Below are 21,186 nucleotides of genomic sequence, written 5' to 3'. Positions count from 1 at the left end.
TGCTCGTTACTATGGCGCGTAGTGTATGTTGCACGGTTTGGCTATTTTGTCCCTTCGATTTGCCGATGGCATGCATCGAACCGTGTACGGTATGAAATATGCCGATGCGCGTCCTTTGGCCGAGGTTGTGCCGGAATCGCTAAAGTATTGTCGCTCTCTGCGTCAGTGATATATTGTAATGATTGCAAAAATGTATGCAAATTGTGCTTCGAGACGCAGCACGCTGCAAAGTGCTATAAATAACGGAAATATGAATGTTACTGTTTGCGAACGAATTTTTTTCCATCTTATTGGGTGCGATACGGTTTACTGCAAAAAAGGAAAGAAATGTAATATATTTTAATGTACTTAAAAGGTCCACCATTTTGTGTTGGAAAAGCAAGCATGTGTAGCATTATGGAAAAAAGAGGCGTTTAACGATAAATATATTGCACGTTGAAGTTCAAAGGCGTTGTGTATCACACAAATAAACACAAGGAGAATTATTGATCATCATCAATCCAACTTGCTCCTCGATACTTTTTTTTATTGTTCAAGTCTTTCGGCACAAGCGAGATTTTCTACGATTTGAAATGGCGTTTTATGCATCAGAATTTACCTTAATTAGAGCAAATGTCACTCGGAATTGGCTGTGGAATAAGTTCTTTTTTTGGTGTGGATGTATGGAACACTCAATAATGAACAAGAGGTTCAGGAGGAAACAAGTAACAACTTAGATTTATACATTTCTCCCCTTTTTTGGCCACTTTTTTCGGTGCCAACTGTAAGATCTCCCAACCCATCCCACTGAACGCGGTTAAGCGTTAGTGGAAAAAAACTGAACCAGACACTAATTACCCAACAGCCTTCGGGCATGTATAATTAGACCTATGATTAGACAACGCGACACGAACGAAATTGACAGTAGATCAACTTCTTGTCTGCTTTCTTCCTAAAAAATTAGGGAATTTTTTGCTGCAGTTCGTTCGACGACGTAGACATGTGGACTAATGGGAAAGAAAACAAATCATCTTTTACACGTGCTGTTAATTTGACCCATTGCCCATTGCCCTGGACGGTGTAGCTGTGTACCACTGAGGGTGTAAATGGGCGATGAAAAAGTGTAAGAAATTGGTAAACACTTGAAATGTGGGGAATATGTTGGCAGCGTTTCTCTCACCTTTTCCACGATGAGTTAGTATCGTGATCGTGTGTCTCCTTCGTTCTCTCAATTCTACTCAAAAGTATTTCTACATTGCGTTGGACATTTTTGCAACAATTTTTCCCGTTTGCAGTTCATCAAACATATTCTATTGGGTCTTCCTTAGGACACGTAAGGTCAGGATATTAAGTATGATAATTTTGATTTCCAAAATGGAATAACCCGTACAAGACATTGACTGATCGTAACGTATATTTAAAGTTCTCTAAATGATTATTAGAACGATGTGTATATTTTCAGGATCTCTTGAATGATTTATTTCGGCACTCAAATATTCACTTGTAGCAGCAGTGAAGAATGTCCCAATGTGGAACGAAATAGCATTTAGTAATATTTACGTATTGTAACATAAATAGAGATGTTTTAGAAGCAAAGCATTTAGCCTTTTCCCTTTAGACTAGATGCTAGACCCTAGCAAACCACTAAAAAACTGCATCTGTTTGCATCGCTTAAAAGTGCATCATTCTGCACGTAAAACTAGCAAAACACTAGTTAGTGCTGAGTGCTAACGGAAAAAATGTAACACAATCCATCCATGTTTCATCCATCTCCATTTGCTTGTTCATTATTGTGCGCCTTCATTCACCTTCATCAGTCTCATCTGTAACATAAGCTCTGTTTTGCCGGAACTCATCACGCATCCTTTTGTGCTTTTGTACACGTGTGCTGAGTCCGTCTTTCTATTTTCCTTCTTTTTTTTTACTTTCAATTCTCGCCGTACTTCGTCGAAATACGCACACACACGCATTGTGTTGTTGGAATGGTATTGTTACTCTGGCACGGGGGTTGATCGAACGCATTTGCGGTGCACCACCGTACCGTTCGATTCCACGATTATTGCGCGAACAAAACCTCACCAAAACAATTGATTCTGCAAAACCGCTTATCGCACAATTGATAAAATGATTTTTTCACCAAAATGCAACACAAAAACAAATCAAAATAACACACCGGCTCTCTGTTTACCTTCATGATAACACGCCCGCACACACACCTTCATCCCACCCGTGTGTAATGCTTTGCAACGCTGTCACTGTTGTACACAAACAAAACCCACACCCGCCGCCCGCACATACGCCAATGCGCCACAACTAACACGATTATGGAACCGAACGAAACGAAAAAAAAAACCGATGACCGACCGATGTCCGGTCCGACACACGAACAGAAACGCGCAAGGATAAGTTTGACAGCCGTCATCATCGCGATAGTGGTGGCGGTGGTGGTACGGGTGCAGTCGGTGGCACCGTCAGCACATCGTCCTCCAGTGCGACCGGCCAGTCGTCCGGTAGTTCCGGTTCCGGTGCGGTTGGACATGCGACAGCAACCGATGCCAGTGGCGGCAACAATGGTGGTGGCGGTGCGAATGGTGGCAACAATGGCACCGGACAAAGCAATGGTGGTGGTGGTGGTAGTAGTGGTGCAGGCTATGCAATCGTATCGCAACATCAGCCGCTAACAAAGCCGGAGCGCCCGAACAGTTTGGGACCGTCAAAGCTAACGCGACGGATTGTCTGCTATCATGGCGATGGTTGTAAGTATGATCGGAACAACATTTGTAGGAACATTCTACCGTTAAACAGCTTCATTCTTGGGACGATCAACGGCATACAATACGCTAAAGTTTTGAGCTTTCGAAACAGTCTCGAAGATGACATTCGAGGTGGAATGATCTTTTAAATAAAATGGTATATTAACCCATTACATCCCAGCTTAATTACATGCTCTAAAATATTATTTTTTAGAAAGCTGTACAGCTTGTTTTAAATGATAATAGATGATGATTTAAGAGTTCGATTAGTGCTAAATTGGGTAAAATAGAGTCAAATAATTGTTCATGAAATATGTCAAAGATTATCATTCTAAATAATTCAATAATGTTTTAATTTGTGGTAAATAAAAGATAACAGACAACCATAAGAAATTGTTTTTTTGCACAAAATTCGAATAAAAAAACGCAAAATCAAAAATGTTACATGAAAATTTTGAATTTTCGTTCTGTAGATATTTTGACTTTTAAAGTTAACTGAATAAAAAATGAAGTCCTAGGACCCTCATTTTGGGTCATTACTAGCTTTATTACATAGTTTCCTGTTGAAGATTTCTTACTCCTGGGTTGTAATGGGTTAAATAATGAATAATACATGCACTGAAGGGTTAATGAAGTATTCTTTGTTAATAAGAATATGTAAAATGTTATAAAATTAATTTTAAACGAATCACTTTCCACATTCTGCTACATATAAGCTCAACTACACTTTATTTGCGTGTGTATGTCAAGGGTTAATCTTTACATTTTGAATAAAAAGATATGAAACGAATGTACATTTTGTATGAATAGTCATTGATCGAAATAATTGTTGTAGTATCGTTAATGGCAGTCAGTTTAAGTTCCCATAGTATCAAACCAAAACTTTGTTGAGCGTGCTAAACGAACCGCAAAGCCAAAACATCAGGTCGTGCAAAACGTATCGCAAAACTTTAACATTGCTCATCGCGCAACAATTTGTGCACAATCGAAACTAACTATATTTTGTTCTTAATCCAAATCCCCGTTTTGCCTTCTCTTCCCCTTCGCTTACAGTTCAAGATAATCAAAGGAAAACACCACCGCCGGCCAACGATGGCCAACAGCAGCACCAGCTGCAGCATCATCAGCTGCAGCAGCAAACGCAATCTCTACAGGCGCAACACCACCACCAGGCGCTCCAGCAGCAGCTGCAGCAACATCACCAGCAGCAACAGGCCCAGCACCAGGCCCAACAGCAAGCGCAACAGCAGCTGGCTCAGCACGGGCAGCATGGACATGGGCATGCGCACGGGCACCACGGTTTGCCGAACCACATCGTGCTGTCGGAGCTGCCGGAACCGCCGATTCCGGTGTCGGAGATTGGTCCGATCCCGCCACCGCCCATGTTCTCCACGCCCAGCCCAACGCTGGCCGGGACGCGTTCGCACGGTACCGGCGCGGGTGGGGGCGTAAGCATGGGCGGTGGTGGCAGCAGTGGCGGTGGCGGCGGCCAACCACCGAATGTGCATTCCACTAGTAGCAATAGTAGTATTATGAATAACATTATACCGTTAGATATGAACGATTACGACTACGACGGTAAGTACATGTGAATGTATGTAGACGAGGGAACTGTCCTCCAAATAGCCCCTTACTATTAGTACAGGTTCTGCATATATACTAGCGCACTAGTGCTGGCATGGGATTTGAGCAGTGTAATCTTCTAGCGCGAAAAGCTTCTCCCAACTTCTACGAATCGTGCATTGCTTATATGCACGGCTGCCAGAACCAAAACCCATTTCCATTTCCCCACGAGTTGGTCGACCGACGGCGGAAATTGAACGCCCGTCACTCATCGCACAAAAGCCGCACCAGAAGTGCTGTAAAAATGGGCTCTTTTTTTTTGCAAGAAAAAAGAAAACACGAAACCATATAGCGCATATCTTGCTTTCCTGTGTGTGCACGTCTCTTTCGTGTGGCTTTTTGTCGCCGGCTGTTCACTATCATCCTCCTTTGCAAAAACAAAACTGCACCTACTAACGCTTTGGCCGACACTAACGCACCCCAGCATGAGAGTAGGACCGTAGGGTTGGTTGCTTTGTTGGTGGACAACACACACCGTAATTGTTCGGCGACACGGAGCAAAATGTCTCCAGTAGTTGTTACAACTCGAGGGCTGTATGGATAAGTCCCATTTTGTTTTATGCAAAATTAATTAGGTTTCTTTTAGGGTTTTTTTTTGATGCAGCAGTAATTGAACTAAAGCTAGATTAATTCATCAGATGGATCATTCCATCCGATCTGATGTGGGTGAAAGAGATGAAGAGTGTCCTCAGTTATCTGTTGACAGTTAAAGATCGTGATCAGGTCCATTACATACTGAAACAATTTTACTTAATTTTATATTCTTCGGGAGTATGTTAAGAAATCGGACGGAACTCTCTTGGAATTGATGAATTCATCAGAAATAAAAAAACACCGCTATCTTGGGGCGGCCGGTGGTGTATTGATTGCGGCAGACCATCCGGACCAATCCTAGTAAGGACTTGACTATTCAACCACGTGATAAAATGAAGTCTAGTAAGCCATAAATGACAGGTATGAGCAAGAAGGCCGTTACGCAAAGAAAGAGAGTAAAACAAATCCCTTTATCAGTGGACTTGGACGTGTCTTACTTAAAAAAGTCTAGAATAGCTTGGATCGCTTCGAACTAGTGATAGAAAATGATCCCAAAGTTAAGATCGGATCGTGTAAAATTCGGATCGGATGGGATCGAATTATCTCTAACATTTGCGGGAGGATGGGAGGCAGGGGGGAGGGGGAAAGGGGGAGGGAGTTAATGCACTTTTCCTTATAAGAGATCACTTATTCCATGCAATGGTAATCCCGGATCGCTAGGGATCAACAGCGCTATTCAACAGTGATCCCTGATCATTTGATCCCATATTATAGGATTGATTCAGATTTTTCAAGCCTCGATCGGTTCAGATCAACCGATCCACCTCCAACTACTCATCACTGCTTCGAACGATGGAATTATTCCTAATTTTGGATGCTAATGGCAGTTTTGACATTTGCTATCGATTTTTAAAAAAGACAATTTTTAACGACGTCGCAAAAGTGCGTCATATCCCAATCATTCCAATTTAATTTTCGTGATTTGGGCGAATGAATGAATGAACTCCATTCTTCCTTTTTTTCGAACAATCGAACAATGTTAAATCTATAGAAACAGTTAAAAAGAATTATCAATTCTCTCTCTAATACGACATTTCATTCGTCAGTAACACAAGCGTTTTGAGAATTATTCTTTCCCGGATCGTGTAACCGTTACAGATTGGGGTAAAAACCCCACACATATCGAAAAACCCAACCGCCCCATTGCCGTATACAGTATTTGATGGGTCTCGTGCGCGTTTCCGGCGTGCCGTTTTGGTTTTTCTTCCCGCCGTTCGTCAATATACTACTGGACCGCGAACTTGTGTGTTTTTGTTTCGTCACTTTTTCCGTCGTTCGCCTCGTCGAGTGTGTGTAGTGGCCACGATCAGCGCTAAATCTTTGTGTTTTTTTATTTATTTTCACGTTCTGCTCAAAAGTTATGCAACAGGATGTTTGTGAAGTGAAAGCGTGTCGGCCATCGGAGGGTGTTTACAATGGAATGTGTAAACCCTTGAGTGGTTGGATATGTTTTCTTAATGAATAATTTGTTGATTTTTTTGCTAACTGTTGGGTGAAATTTGTTGAATTGATAGATTTATACAACCCGTAAAAAGATGTATTTATCCTATTCTATAGTTAATTTAAAAAAAAAGCTTTTGAATTTATTTCTTCTTGATTCAAAGCAGTTTTTTGTGCAATTGCTTTGAGACTCCCTACACCAAATTTAAATTAAACTAACCACATAAATAGTTGTTAACTTTCATTCGCAATATCTGCAAAGGTTTCCAACCAAAGGTTAGCTACAAAAAAAAAGCACACACACACCCAAAAATATCTAAATAAGCTCAAATTAACTCGACACTGGTTGAAAATAAACCATCGACGTCAGTGTTGGTGGTAAAGCGGTAAACAAAACTCCATCCTGCTCAGAGCGTTGAGTTTTCGTGATGAGAACCAACTACACGTAATCATCGCACTCGTGTCCCTTGCTTTTTTTTTCTTCTCCTGTTGCTTATCTTTGCTTCTACTGACGCACTTACCCATCGTCAGACACCCCTTCAAGCCAAACATCCCGCATCGGGAAGGAGTTTGCAAAATTTTCGGTTCGGTTTTCCAACACCCCCGACATCCACAGCACACACACACACAGGGTGGAAGGTTGCCATATGGCAAAACCTGGCCGGGAAATTGCAGACACGGTCGAAATATTGTAACCGTCACGAAACAGAACGCTTCACTGACTTGCCGTATAATTATACCTCATCGCGCTACAACGCGGCGCAGAGCTAGACGAGCTTGCGCTGGATGGATGGGGCAATGAGTAACCGCAGCAGCAGCAGCAACAGCTGACAAACAACCAGCGGGACAACACCGTGGCACAGGTGGCGGACCAAATCGCCGGATCGTACAACCCGAACGGCGGTACCTCGTGTAGAGATGGAATGTTGTTTGCTGTAAAGGTGCCTTGCCGGTATACCGGTATATCCGTGGCTAATCAGCTTCACCAGACACGCTAATGAATGTATTTACGTAACGTGCACTGGAAGAATATCCGTCCGCGCTTCGTGCTATTTTGCATCCATCAACGCTCCTTCCGCGAAGGATGATAACTTCCAACATCCGGTCGGGCGGAAGTTGTTTTGGCGAATTTCACGCGTGGTAAATTTTCCCTTTTCCTTCTCTCTGTCTCTCTCTCTCTCTCTCTCTCTCTCTCTCTCTCTCTCTCTCTCTCTCTCTCTGGGGGGACTCTGGGGGCACGTGAGTTTATTATTTTTAATTTTCCTCCGGGAAAAACATCCATCCAAGCGTTTCAATGAATGGAACCGGCCCGTCCGTCCGCTCGGTACCCCGGCAACTTGTGTGCTGCTGCACCAGAACCTGTTACTGCCGCTGCTGGTTAGGTCTGCTTTTCTGTTTAGTGAAGCGCCATTTTTGTGAATGAAATAAATAAAAAAAACAGGGTAGCAAAAACAGAAATTTGCGAACACCCGTTCGCCGTTTAAAAGAAATGGCCGTAACAACATGACATTGAAATGAGAATCTGCTTTTTGACCGCTACGTCAATCGGTTGCTGCTGCACGTTGCTGTGGTAGAAGGTTTGTCTGTTTTTTATTTAAATTGAAGCCAATACCAATGTCGTCACAAATGCGCTTCTTGTGGTGGTGGATGATGACCGTGATGTGCATATGTTTTTTGCCCCCTTCTGCTCCATCACGTCACACATTTAAACGGTATTAAATCATCGACCTGTGGGAAAAAAACCATGCACAGTCAAGCAGCTATAGTTTGACCAAATAATTCTAATTGTTGGAATGGGACTAAATGGGTGAAAACGAGAAAAAGGGCAGATTGGTTTAAAATTAGACTAGAAGTTGGAAATGTGTCCCTGATTCATGCGTGGTAAATGCTCCTGGTATTCATGAATGAAATTCAATTGACATGACAAAATGTCTGAGACCGCAGCACATCGTTCCAAAAAAAAATTAATCAAACCTCGAGTATACAATTGCAAAGTTTAATTGGAATGTGATGTCCAATTTTGTCCAACTTCAACCCACATATTTTAACTTTAATCATACATTTTCTTGACAAAAGTTAAATATATTTTTATATATTATTAATTCCCCTTGCAATTATATAATAATATCTCTTTTATTTTGCTTTTGTCCTCCCACCGACAATCAACAGATCATGAAAACAATGATCAAGAAGAGGTTGATTCCGACGAAGACTACATGTACCCGATGTCCCAGCCGAACCCCAACATCGACACGAACCGGATCGACGAGATACCGGCGAAGGAGCCCAACATTAACGCGGTGCCATTGAAGTCTGCGCTGAAGAAGAAAGGCTCCAACCCGGGCACCCCGACGCAGGACAACCGGACGCTGGCGGTGCGCTACGATACTAATCCTCCGGCTGCAGCCACGATCAAGTAAGTTCGAGCTTACCGTTTAGTGGATGCGCTACCCCAACGAGGAGAGGAGGAAACAAAAAACTTTACCCATATTAGTGTTCCCCCGCGTAAGGTTTAGTGCGTCAAGCAGGTTTTTCGCTTCGAACTAGCGAGCTTTCGCTTTAGTTTCCCACACAAAATTCCTTTCTCTCAACCCCGATCACCCCCCCCCAATCGTGACGAACTTTCGCCCGGCTAGTTCACAACTTTCTGGTAGCTAGTAGATCGGAGCACGAATTCCCAAACCTTTGTGGCGCACTGGCTAGTGTGGAATCGTTGAATGTCCTAGAGCTGTTCGGCATCTATTGCTCGTTTGTTTCTAGTGATAATGGACCGGTGAACCTTTTTGTTTGTTAGCGGCGTAGAGTCATTTCCCCATTTCCAGAAAGCGTTTTCCACCGAAAACTTCTCATTTAAACTGTACATTTTCCAACTTTCATATCTCATTGAGTCAGTATCACAGATCCACAGTACAAATTTTCATTGTTTTACTCATGTCTGGTCCAGCGGAGGTGTTAGATTTTTGTAAACTAAGTTTACTTGTTCGGAATTGTTGAATGTTCCAGTGCCTTCGTACAAGAAAACGAACCCATTTAAATTGTTTCCTCAATATGTTTTAGATACTTGTTTTATTCAATTCCCTTTTTTACCTACTGCTGTCTACTGCTTTCTCCTACCTTACCATCGTTCGTATATGCATTGTCCGGTTTTCGTATCTTCTACTTCTCATTTACTTACCAACTCTCTGTTTCTCTTCCCCCTCTCTTTTTGTCCCGTCTTCGTGTGTAATGTGTAAACTATTCAAACAACCAAAACCAACATTCCTTTCTGTACATTTTAGGCCAGTTTTACGACCACGGATTAGAATATGGTAATTTTTCACATGTTTATTCCCCTTTTCTCTCCTTTTGATCATTGTTTTTGGTTTGCCGATTTGCACCCACTTAAACACTCTTTCTTTTTTAATTATTGTTCCATTTAATTACTGCATCACTTGCGATCTACTTTCTGTTCGATTAATTCGATTAACTTTCTGGATTGATGATTGTGTGCTCGTGTGACTAACCTATTGTTTTTGGACAGTTTTGGTTTTTACTTTGAGTAATCTATACACCGTTCGCTCGCATCACGCAATTGAGGTGGACGAAACCGCGCAGTTTGCTAACATTTTAATATTATTATTTGTAATTCTGTTTATTCCCTTTTTTCTGCATTACATGGATTGATTACTCCCTCTCTATTTATGCCGCGCCATACAAACTAGTTTGTGTTTTTGTAGCGTCGCATTTTCACGCCTTTCCTCCCTTAGATTTTCCACCCATGGGCACTCGGCGCTTACTGTCACGTGCTGGTCATTTTTATTTTGCTTACGGCACGTACAGCTTCCGTAGCATTAATTGGATTAGCATTCGCTTGTCACGTCTAGCACACAGTGCTGCAGCTTTCAGTTCGCTCCCTGCACGGCCTTGACGAAATGCGTGTGTCTCCGATCAACACAAGTGCACTATCGTGTCGCATTAGAGCACAATACAACAACTGCACAGCGCGTACGTACCGGCAATGGACGAATGTTTCTAGCTGTTGGTGAGCTAATTGAAATAGCCCACGTTCTTATTCCACCAAACCGGCAGACAATTTATTTGCACAATGTATAGTTATGTTTTTTTTTTCTATCGCAACATATAACAAAAGTCCCTTTGTGCCGCTAGAGCACATGACAGCAGCAAACGAACACATAGATTCGGGAAGGAAGACGCCAAAATGCCGACCACAATCTTTTAATCCAAACAAGATTACCGAGACGTTGTTTGTGGTGATCCGGTATGGGTCCTAAAACTGAAATGATGGCAGAACTTCATTACTGTGCCATCTTGAAGGGATGGAAGGAGATGTATGAAAGACACGGCTATCAGTTAAGCTCGACTAAGCATGCTTTAGATGGACGGAAGATGTATTGTTAAATCTTTATGTCGTCTGAACCGAGCCGAAACCTTCATTCTTTTGGATACAGTTGTTTTATAACAAGAAGAGCTTTTTAGCTCATTCAGCAATTATTTACCACTTTCAACTGCTTTGTTTTTTTGAAAAGCAAACCTTCCTTAACAAGCGGCAAAAGTAATTCGCAAAGATATACAAACTATTTGCTGGACCACAACGCACAAGCTCATTGGGGACATTGGGGACTGTTGAACCTAGAATGTTCTTCCGAGAAAAGCTTTCATCATTTTGGATGAGACACGTATTACAAATCACTCGAATTAATTTTGCTCTAAACCCCCGCCATCGCCCAACCCGTCACAGATCTGAGATGGCCCTTTTCTGCGTAAGATCGTTAAGGCTCGTCCGTGAGGATTTGCCGACAGAATGGATCGGGCGAATGGTGAAAGCTTTTCTCTACCACCGCTGAACGTTGCTTTACTTAAATATTTAACGGAATTCATTCAATTCCAAAACCTAAAACTTTCGTTGTCCATGTCCACGAGCCGGTAAAATGGTGGCTTACCCACAACACATCGAAACCCCGTTGTCGCTTCGTGGACAAATTGCACTTTCTTATCCCTTTTACCCTTTTTTTTTCTTCAACCATAACGCTCTCGTTAGTTTGGTGCCCTTAACCGTGCGTAAATATTGTGCGTTTTGTGAAGCTTTTGTGATGTTATGCGATGCCTTATTCAATGCCGGGAGACAAAAACAAAAAAAAAATACCCGAACAGGCAGCCAACCAGTTCTGTCTTTTGTGGCAACCCTTCCCTGTCAAGGGAGAAGAATTCAAGGTGAAATAAATTCCCGGTTGTTGCTGGTTAGGTTTTAACAAAATTTGGGTTCTTTTTACAAGCGAAAGAAATCATTTTCCTCCCGGGTGGTGATCACTATCAAGCTTGTTTTATATCATTTTTAAGCAGTGTTACTGCGTGGTCGCTGTTGTTTGATGATTTTTTTGTTTATAATAAAACCTTAAAATGCACGGTAGACTTGTTTACATGGTTGAGTTTGTTCGCCGAGAATATTAACTGTTTGAGTATAATGGTTAGAATGTATCCAAGTGTAAAACTGGCACGGACGAACTCATCATGTTCGACAGAGTGAGCCCTTCCCTCGCCCTACCGGTCGTTATGATGGCTCATTTAAATATTAACTGCAAAAGAGCTTAAAAGTTCAAAAAGGTGTAGCCATTAAACGAAAAGGCGTGAAGGTGTCGGCGTATCATCATCACCTCTGCCAAAAACACTACCAAAACCAATCCCTTCCCAGCTTGGTGTGTGGAACACGGAGAGTTGCAAGACGTTTAATTAACTAGAAACTTCTAACTCACAAAGCAACACAGTTTGATCAACAATATTTATCACGCTGTAGTCCATCGTCCATCGTGGTTTTTTTTGTTGCTTCCTTTCTGTAAACATAACAAGCATTATCGGTATTAGAACAGAAAGCACACTACTTATTTGCGGTGGCGAGAAAACAAACCATCCAATCCGGGGCGAAACTCTTGCCAAGGCAGTGCAAAGATTACCGGACTGGTCTGGTCGGGATGGAAAATAATTGGGAAGTGTTTCGTACGGCGTAAACCGTCGCACCGACAGCATCACGTTTTCTCGTACGCTACGCTGCGGCGGTCGCGCACGGAAATAAGCACGTTATGATTTATGCACGAACACAGCGCGCTTTCCCCGCGTCCGCTTTTCGCGCACTAATGATGGATCTTGCTGCGAAAAAGTTATCATTTTGAAAATAGAATCACGTGCGCAGCACAAGTTTTTTTTTATTTTGTTTATTTTGTTTAATATTTCCGCCCTGTCAACGCGGCGGTTCCCAGTGGTTAAAACTACTGGATTATGTTTCAGCCTACGTTTGTAGGCCGACGGCGAAGCTTTCCTTTTGAACAACATTTCACTTAGCAAAAAGGTTTTCCCGTAGCAGTGAAAGAGCTTGTTTGATGTGGAAAACGGCGAAAAGGCACATATTAATGCTTGCATTCTTGAAGATGTATCTGATTTTGATTGTGTACATAAATCTATACGGTTCGGTACGGTGGTGAAACCACTCTTCAAGAAGGCCAGCCCAACGCTGGGCCTCAGACGTGGTAGCGCAGAAGTGTTAATTTCCTTCTACAAACGGCTTCGGGCCAACTAACACCATGGCTCCCGGTCTCCCCGAGGGTGAATAAACAACACACAAAGCAAGTCGACTAAACATGGCGATCGTTTGCGCTGCTGTATGCGTTATCCATCCGTGTGCACGTTCGCCAATGTCCTGTGGGCGGTAAGGCTCCGGGTGGTGCATGTCGCTCTGGGGCATCCATTCACATCTGAACAGAATTTATCCGGAAGGAATTGGTTGTGCTTTTCCCTGTTTCAAGCGCAAGAAGAAAAGCATACAATTTAATTGACAGCTATGGAGCACCCTTTTGTATGTAATTTATTTGGTAATATGCTAAGATGCAGCTTCTCGTGAAAGGAGTGCAAATTTCAAATGTCAAATTACACAGAATCATTTGCAGAATTGAATAACGAACAGAAGGGAGCAACGCTGCTTCAACCAAACACATCCTCTCCAGCATCTTTTTCATGTGTCGATAGTGAAACCAGTGAACGAACCTTAATTAAACCCCGTACTCAGTGGATTTAGCGTTCCCGTGCTCATGCGACATCCATCTATCAAAAGTCTCGAGGGCCGTGTGCTTGCACACACATCGGGGCAAAAAGTCAAAGAAACACCGACAACATAAGACAATCCGACACCCAACCGAACCTTTCTTGCTGCTGCATGCTGGCAAAAGACGCCCGAATGGTTTTTAGTGTGCAACTACAATGTCTTACTACGGGGGCACGTGTTCCATTACATGCGCTGGTTCCTAAAGTCAACGTTTCATTCGCTTTATGGTATGGGCTCCTCCTTACCAGTGCGGCTAATAAACTTGATTACATCTTCGTTAAATGTGAACGGAACGCGATTATGTCAACGTACCAACGACACGTGACGTTAAGAACCTGTCAGACACTGGAGACTTACGCTTGCCGGGTTGATAGTTGACGCTAGAGTGTGGTCTACATATATATTTGAATTACAAAAAAGGATAATCACGAGGATCAGATCATCCATTCGCGGATCTGTTATTCGGCAAATTATTCTGCTTGTTTCTAGTTGAAAATGTATTTTAGCTCACATTAAAGTGCACTTTGTGGAGTACCTTCATAATAATAACTACGCCCTCTGAATGGGTCTCCCAATGTTGTGTTGTATAAATTATCCCCCTACCGAGCTTAATGCTTCGTAAACTTGTACACATCAAACAATGAACCTTGCCAGCATACTCTAAACTCTATTACTACGATTAATTGAGGACCCGAAACGCTTCTCTCTCTCTCTTCGGTTCACTGGGGACTTTCAAAGCTTACCAATCGCTCACAGCAAAACCCCGGACGGATTAAAATTTGAATAATTAATCTCAACAAACTACGGACCCCACTCCCTCGCAAAGTCTAGGTCTGGGTCGGTGTCGGAAATAAAACTATAAGCGATACGTACGTGCCGTTCCCGCAGCGGCACTTGCCGTATAACGAGTGCGGCAAAGGTACGTACAGTGCGCCCCGGAAACGGTGAGGATGTAAATTAATGTTCGCTCCGTTTGCTGGCGTTCTTCCGTCGCCATCCTGTCAACTGCACATAGCCCCTGCAGTGCGTTGCACTTCTGTCGAGTATGCAAAATTGATATCCTGCCACGCTAAGCGCGGTAACTCTCGTTCCCCGTTTTGTTGCCGGTTAGTCAACGATATCCGAACGGAAAGGTTAGTTTTTGCTTCCCTGTTCCCTGCTGTTGGGGTTGTCTGCTGCTAGCGGATGATACACATAGCTGGTGTAGTCGTTGCGAAAGGATAACATTCCTTCACCCACCCCGAATACAACAAAAAACAAACCCGCATTTGCTGGTCGTCTACTTTGGAAAACCATTAGCGGAAGGGATATCCACACACACCAGCAAGCCACTATTATTTGTGCAAGTGTATGATAAATTATTCCATTATAATGATAATGTCTTTCCACTTTTCACACAACCCACCCAATTATATGTGTGCGGGGACGTTCTGTGCGATGTGCCACCATCGTGCGCTTTTCGATGGAGCTGCAAGCTTTTTGGAAAGCTCTGGAGAAATTGCGTTACTGACAGCTTCAATTGTAGCAGCGTTCAGAATGAGTCTCCATAAGTATGGCCAAGAAAGTGGCGCTCGCGGACTGTCACCGTGGGTTAAAGAATGTTAAAATTCATTCCATTCGAGTAAGTCCGTTGACGCGTTCTCTTTCCCAAACAAATCCAGAAAAAGAGCAACAAACACTGCGCCACTTGTGCGTCCATTTGCAATTCGGAAGGGATCTTCTACATTTGCCACCTTTCGGACTACTCTCGCTGGGGAATAAATTGTAGTCGCAGACACAGACTTGTCACAGCACAAACCCCGCGCGACAGTGTTCCGTCTGGCACGGAAGCTGTCATGCAAATTCAGTGTTGTTGCTGATCTTCTACAAATGATTAATTGTTGTCTACCTAGCTACTACTTGGTATCCTATGTGGCAAAGATATGGGCAAGGTTTATGCCGCGCATGAACAGTCGTGTTGATGGCACATGCTTTGTGTGTTGTAACAATGCATTGAGGCGCAGGAATCGTTCACAAATTTCATCATTTGTAATTACGAGGAACATTGCAGATAAAGCACAATCAGTGCGTAACTTGGCTAGAGTACATAACAATAAGGACAGAATCTCACAACTAATGACATTTTACATTACAAACCCGGAACCCAATATGCATGCATGTGCTTCGGAAGGTTTTAAACTAGCGGAATGAATGAATAAATAACAAATGGAATTTTATGCGGTACGACACCTTCAGGTTGCACGTTTTGATTGGTTGAGTTTAGTTTTAGGTTTCTTGCATTACATTTAATACATTTCATTTAATACTACATTACAGTTATGGTTTGACTACTTTACCAATATATGAAACACATGGTTTTGTTTGTATATGCCTGTTTGTAAATTGTGTTATGATTTTAAGCGTATATTAATGTACCTTCCTGGATAAAAACAAACAAAATCCATACAATAACCTAAGTGTAGTCTTTTTGCCACTGACAGCAATAAAGCATCACACTGTTCCACCCCATTTCCATTACAATTCGGTGTAGAGATTTAACGTAATTCTAATGAGTAAAATTCTTTACTTTCCCCACACCGTGCAACTTCAATTCACGTTCTGCAGTTCTCGACCGATGCGTTTCCAAATCGGCCTACCGAGCACGATGGAAAACAAGGAAAACGCTCGTCCCTTCGTGATCCGTGAAACTGGCGATGATTGTGATCAGTCCGATGGGCCAATCTGCTACCGGGATGAAGATGCGGACCGTGCAGCCAAGATCGCACGGAAGGAGAGTCTCTCGATTAAGCTAGCGCTAAGGCCGGACCGGCAGGAACTGATCAACCGGAACATCCTACAGCTGCAGTCGGACAACGAGAAGCAAGAATCGAAAGAAGCGATCGGTGCCCGTTTAATCCGCCGGCTGTCAATGCGGCCCACGGCGGAGGAACTTGTCGAGCGGAATATTCTCAAAAGTAAGTAAAATATAATGCAAGCCCCGTCATCTACGTTGGGTGATGTTTAATCGGTGTAAACTTGTTAACCCACCAGCTCAATCACCGGCGGAGGAGAAAAAGCAAAAGGAGGAAAAGAAACGCTATCTGCTGCGGAAGCTCAGTTTCCGACCGACGGTCGACGAGTTGAAGGAGAAGAAAATTATCCGCTTTAACGATTACATTGAGGTGACGCAGGCCCACGATTACGACCGACGGGCAGACAAACCGTGGACACGATTGACTCCGAAAGACAAGGCCGCCATCCGCAAGGAATTGAACGAGTTCAAAAGCTCCGAAATGGCCGTGCACGAAGGTAGTCGACATCTTACCAGGTGCGTGTTCCAGCTCTGCTGCAACGTAACGAGAGTGCAACGCTGCAATTGCTAACATTTTCGTTTCTCATTTTAGGTTTCATAGGCCATGACAACTGCAAGGAAGGGCCAAACAGAGCAAGCAATTTGCCATTCATTACGTTTTACATTTCTCATTAGAAATTACTACCATCCAGCGTCTGACGGTGTACATATGAAATTGTCAAGTATACAGCAACGCGGTTTTGTCGTTCATAAGCACCACTGACCAGTCACACATCGGTTTGGTTTTGGATAGCGGACAATATCCGGTATATACGGATACGGATATATACGGTAGCGGAAGCGGCCATTTCTGTACCACCTGCAACATTCAATAACGATTAACATCCAGCAGTAGAATGCAGGGCTCAAAGCTTTGCTGGAGTGGTTTCCACTTTACAACTATTGAAAGCTCGCTGCCTGAGGACGTATCCTCTAAAAGGCCTGCACTGTTCAATTAGAATTTCCCACCAGTCTACAAAACAACCAAGCAAAAGGGGATCGCAAAATTTAAGATTCCAACAACCACACATTTCCATCGTACATCCCGACCGATGCCAATCCGATTCCTCGACGATCATCACAAACAGACACAATTTGCTCCTAGTTTATGAGAGGTGAATAGCAGGCGGCGAAGATTATAGGTTTTATCCATCCAAACACTGATGACGCTCTACTTACACCGCGGGTATGAAGTTCGAATAATGCATGCCTAGACAAATTCCTCCACGAAATGGAAGGCTATACTTACTACTACCCGTTGCTAGCACAGTTCGGTTGCGTACTGTTTTGTATTTTGTAGTGAAGAACCTTTGCCATGAGTTCAGGTCTGAATCGGATGCTGGTATGCGTGGATGTGCAGTTAATAGCTTCTAAGCATTGAAATGCTAAGTAATTTCAATGGTTTTTGGTTTGAAACGAGCGCATGGTGTGCAGTAAATGTGTAGCAAAGGAAAATGGCATGTGTCGCAACACGAAACAACATCCCGCGTCAATGGAAAGATAACACAAAACAAAACAAAACATCCACAATTGGAAGAAACAAAAACAAAGGCAAGATAAAACTGTTTGAAGAAGGACAAAAACATAAATGAGAATAATCATACTGTGATAATGTTGATGACGTTATTAGAATGTTACCGACAAGGAGGAAATGAGCATGAAATGTATGTGAAGGGGTGAGGGCACACATTTCTCAAAACAATGAAACTGTGGAACATTTGGGAAAATGGCAGTAGTAAACGGAGATGTGTTTAGCTATGCGGTACTAGAGACGCTTACAAAGAAGGGTCGAATAAACGAAGCGCAAGGGCGGGCAAAAGGAGAGAAGAAAAATATCATCACATGCGAGGTGATGTGGGGAATCGTGTTTAGAACGGAATGACGAGACGGACACATTTAGGTATGCTCACCAGGTTGAGCACATACGGCAGTAATCACAGCTTAATGTGAGTTTTAGCAATATAGGCACCGGATAAAATATGCCACAGCAGTTGTGTGGGAGACCGGCAGTAGCGGCAGCAGCAGCATATGCGCGCGGGCACGATCAATAACCAGTGAACATTACAGGACGCAAATACACTGGACTGAAAATCGACACATTGGAAAATAAAACTGGTGCATTGCATCTAACACCTGCACACAGGAAGGAAGAAAAATGTCCTACGTCTGCTAATGCAGGCTGGCACATTGCCAAATCGCTGATAGTGCTGCAATGAGTAATACTACTGCTACTACTACTGCTATTACTACTATCGCTAACACAACCACCAGTACCGGAAGCAAACAAAACGAAGATGAGAAGAGAAACGTATTCATTACATTGTACATATCCTGCGAATGCAACGGACGGCAGCAGAGTTTTGATCCTCGGTGCGAACGTATAATTATTCCGGAGGGATATGCGCATATTATTAGCATGCACGAAGCAACGAGCGGGGAAGAATCGGTGTTTAAACTTAGAAATCCTTTACCCATAGAAAGAACTTGGTATCGCATGCTTGGAAAACTCCTTCACATCACGCTCCCGTGATACACGATAATGTAAAGCCGTGTTAGAATTCAATTTGATCAAATCACTTAGAGGAGAGAAGAGCGAGTGTATAAGATGCTTACGCGCTAACCCTGGCATGTGATGATGTAGGTTCGCAGAGTAAAGAAGCAAAAAAAACACACACAACACACACACGCATTAAAAATAGATGGAAAAGGGACAAAAACAACGAGACAGCCAAGTAAATGGTAAGTGAACAGAAGAAGGTACATTTTGATAATAAAGATATATTCATCTGCTCTGAGAGAGCTACTGTTCACTTCAGTAATCAAACAAAAGTCTTAAACAGTCGGAGTGAGAGAAAGTACATGAAATTTAGACAAAATTCGGTCCATCCGACAGAGATACCGAGCGTTGGTTAATAGCAATTGAAGCATACCAAGTGAAACGAACGAGGTGTAGTAGGTGTCGGCTGGAAAAATACAGAACTAAAATGACATACCGAATCAGGAGCGAAAAGCAATTGCAAAGCGATGTGTAAGATACGGAAACAGATGCAAACAGATATTTGTCCTAAAACTAGTAGAACCGTTTACTCCTGAGAGCAGTGAATGCAACTAAAACGATGTGTTCGACAACGATAACTTGGCTTTGGAAAAGGCAGAATAAACAAAAAAGAGATAAAGCATTAACTAAACCATAACCATAATCAAGCATTAAAAGGCATTTTGGTGAGCCAAAAAGATATTTGTAGCAAAACGGTGCATCATAGTGCATCAGAATATTTCCACAAACACATACATACACAAACACACATACAACTAGACGATCTACGTCCACAACAGCGTTGATCGTTGGAAGGCACGTTTCTAGACCGACTGGTGATGGGGTCACTTTCTCTCTTTTTGGACTGAGTAACGTTATAATGGGCCTCCTCATTTTTTTTTGTTTACACCACTTAGAGGCTTTTGCAGGGGGTTTGGGCACGGTCCGAAAATATGCACTTAATGACGAAAAGTTCCAAAACTGAGTTCCAATAGGTGCTGTGCTAAACTGGCGGCCTAATACACACACAGAAGTAGGTTGTAGGTTGGCACACCAAATACGGAGCGAACGAAAACAAATTCTAACGATGAAATACTTTTCTAAATACGTTGGTTGAGTCGCTTAGCTCATGAAATTGTTATTATTCGTTTGGTGCTGCGAGGGCTGATCATTTTGAACATGATCGCCAACCCCACCCTGTTGTGTGGTGTGTTTCTATGGAAGACTTTATTAAACACCTATTACGTTTCTTTGACGCAATGGTATTCAAACTCCTTTGGCATTGTTGTTAGCAAAAGCTCTGTGACTTGATATGCTCTTTATGGTGCGTGCCCACACCTCAGCTCAAGGTGCTGACGGTCACGTAAATTGATACGATATTTGGATACATTTCCCCCCTGCTAGAAGCGTAAACAAAACCTTCCAAAATCGATTATCCAACAACACCCGCCCTCCTCACACAGCCACAATAGTGAAACATCCAAATGCATAACCAAGTGAAAATGGAAGAAGATGAATTATGAATTATGAATAAAAGAAAATTTCAATGCAGAAGTAACGGAATAGAAACACGTTAGGTTTTAAGTGTAATACGTATGAATATATATATGAATATATATATTAATATCGATTAATAAAAACAACAAGGAACGTTGCAGTGACAACAGAAAACTGAAGACGAGTGAAGGTAAAAGGATTAGGATAGATGGGCGGGCGGAAGCATGCGTTTGTAGCGAAAGGACGGTTACGGTAAACCGTTGACAAATAGGACGCGACGTGTGTCCGGAGCGAAACAAATCAATAATTTGTTAAGACAAACAAACAAACAACAAAAGAACACAAAACAAGTAACGACAAATAAAAGAAGAAAAACGATAATAAAAGTGGATCTTTTATTACACTTGATTTGTATGCTTTATGGTAAGTAACTAATACAGGCTTCTTCTTCTTTTTCTTTAGTGAGTTCTTCTTTAACTTTACTTTACTCATAACTGAATGGTCAATCACAGTAATTTTATTTTACATTGTTCCTCTTTTGGATATTCTTGAGTATTCTGAGCTATTTGAGGATAGCTTCAACCTTCAAGTAGGCAACCGGATACCCGGGTATTTTTTTTACAACTTTAAACTGCAATTACTTTCCATTCATTGCTTGTATTGATCTGAAATTTAAATAAATTTACCCATCACTATTGCATCGCATACTATCAAACCCGTGAGAGCGATCGCTAGTGCAAGTGAGATAGATGAAATGGGAAGTATTCCTCATCTCTCGCACAAACTTTTCATCGACCGGTACGAAATTCCATACAAACCAACTGTTTTCAGATTTCCGACACCA

At 42.5% G+C, this 21,186-nt stretch overlaps 1 protein-coding gene across 2 annotated transcripts in view; it reads left to right on the top strand.

Moving 5' to 3' along the window:
* Positions 1 to 17,087, top strand: part of LOC128305219 (uncharacterized) — a 135,044-nt gene extending 117,957 nt beyond the window's left edge. For both annotated transcript variants that reach the window (XM_053042573.1, XM_053042571.1), the window contains 6 exons: positions 3,786 to 4,310; positions 8,559 to 8,805; positions 9,668 to 9,697; positions 16,084 to 16,433; positions 16,510 to 16,786; positions 16,863 to 17,087. In XM_053042573.1, coding sequence (XP_052898533.1) covers positions 3,786 to 4,310; positions 8,559 to 8,805; positions 9,668 to 9,697; positions 16,084 to 16,433; positions 16,510 to 16,786; positions 16,863 to 16,878 — 1,445 coding nt within the window. In that variant the 3' untranslated portion in view covers positions 16,879 to 17,087. The remainder of the gene's footprint in view (positions 1 to 3,785; positions 4,311 to 8,558; positions 8,806 to 9,667; positions 9,698 to 16,083; positions 16,434 to 16,509; positions 16,787 to 16,862) is intronic.
* The last annotated feature ends 4,099 nt before the right edge of the window (positions 17,088 to 21,186 follow it).

Source organism: Anopheles moucheti, chromosome 3 (assembly GCF_943734755.1).
Source record: "Anopheles moucheti chromosome 3, idAnoMoucSN_F20_07, whole genome shotgun sequence".
Lineage (NCBI taxonomy): Eukaryota > Metazoa > Arthropoda > Insecta > Diptera > Culicidae > Anopheles > Anopheles moucheti.
Note: the sequence above shows the minus strand (reverse complement) of the source record. Positions and strands in the feature narration are given on the sequence as shown.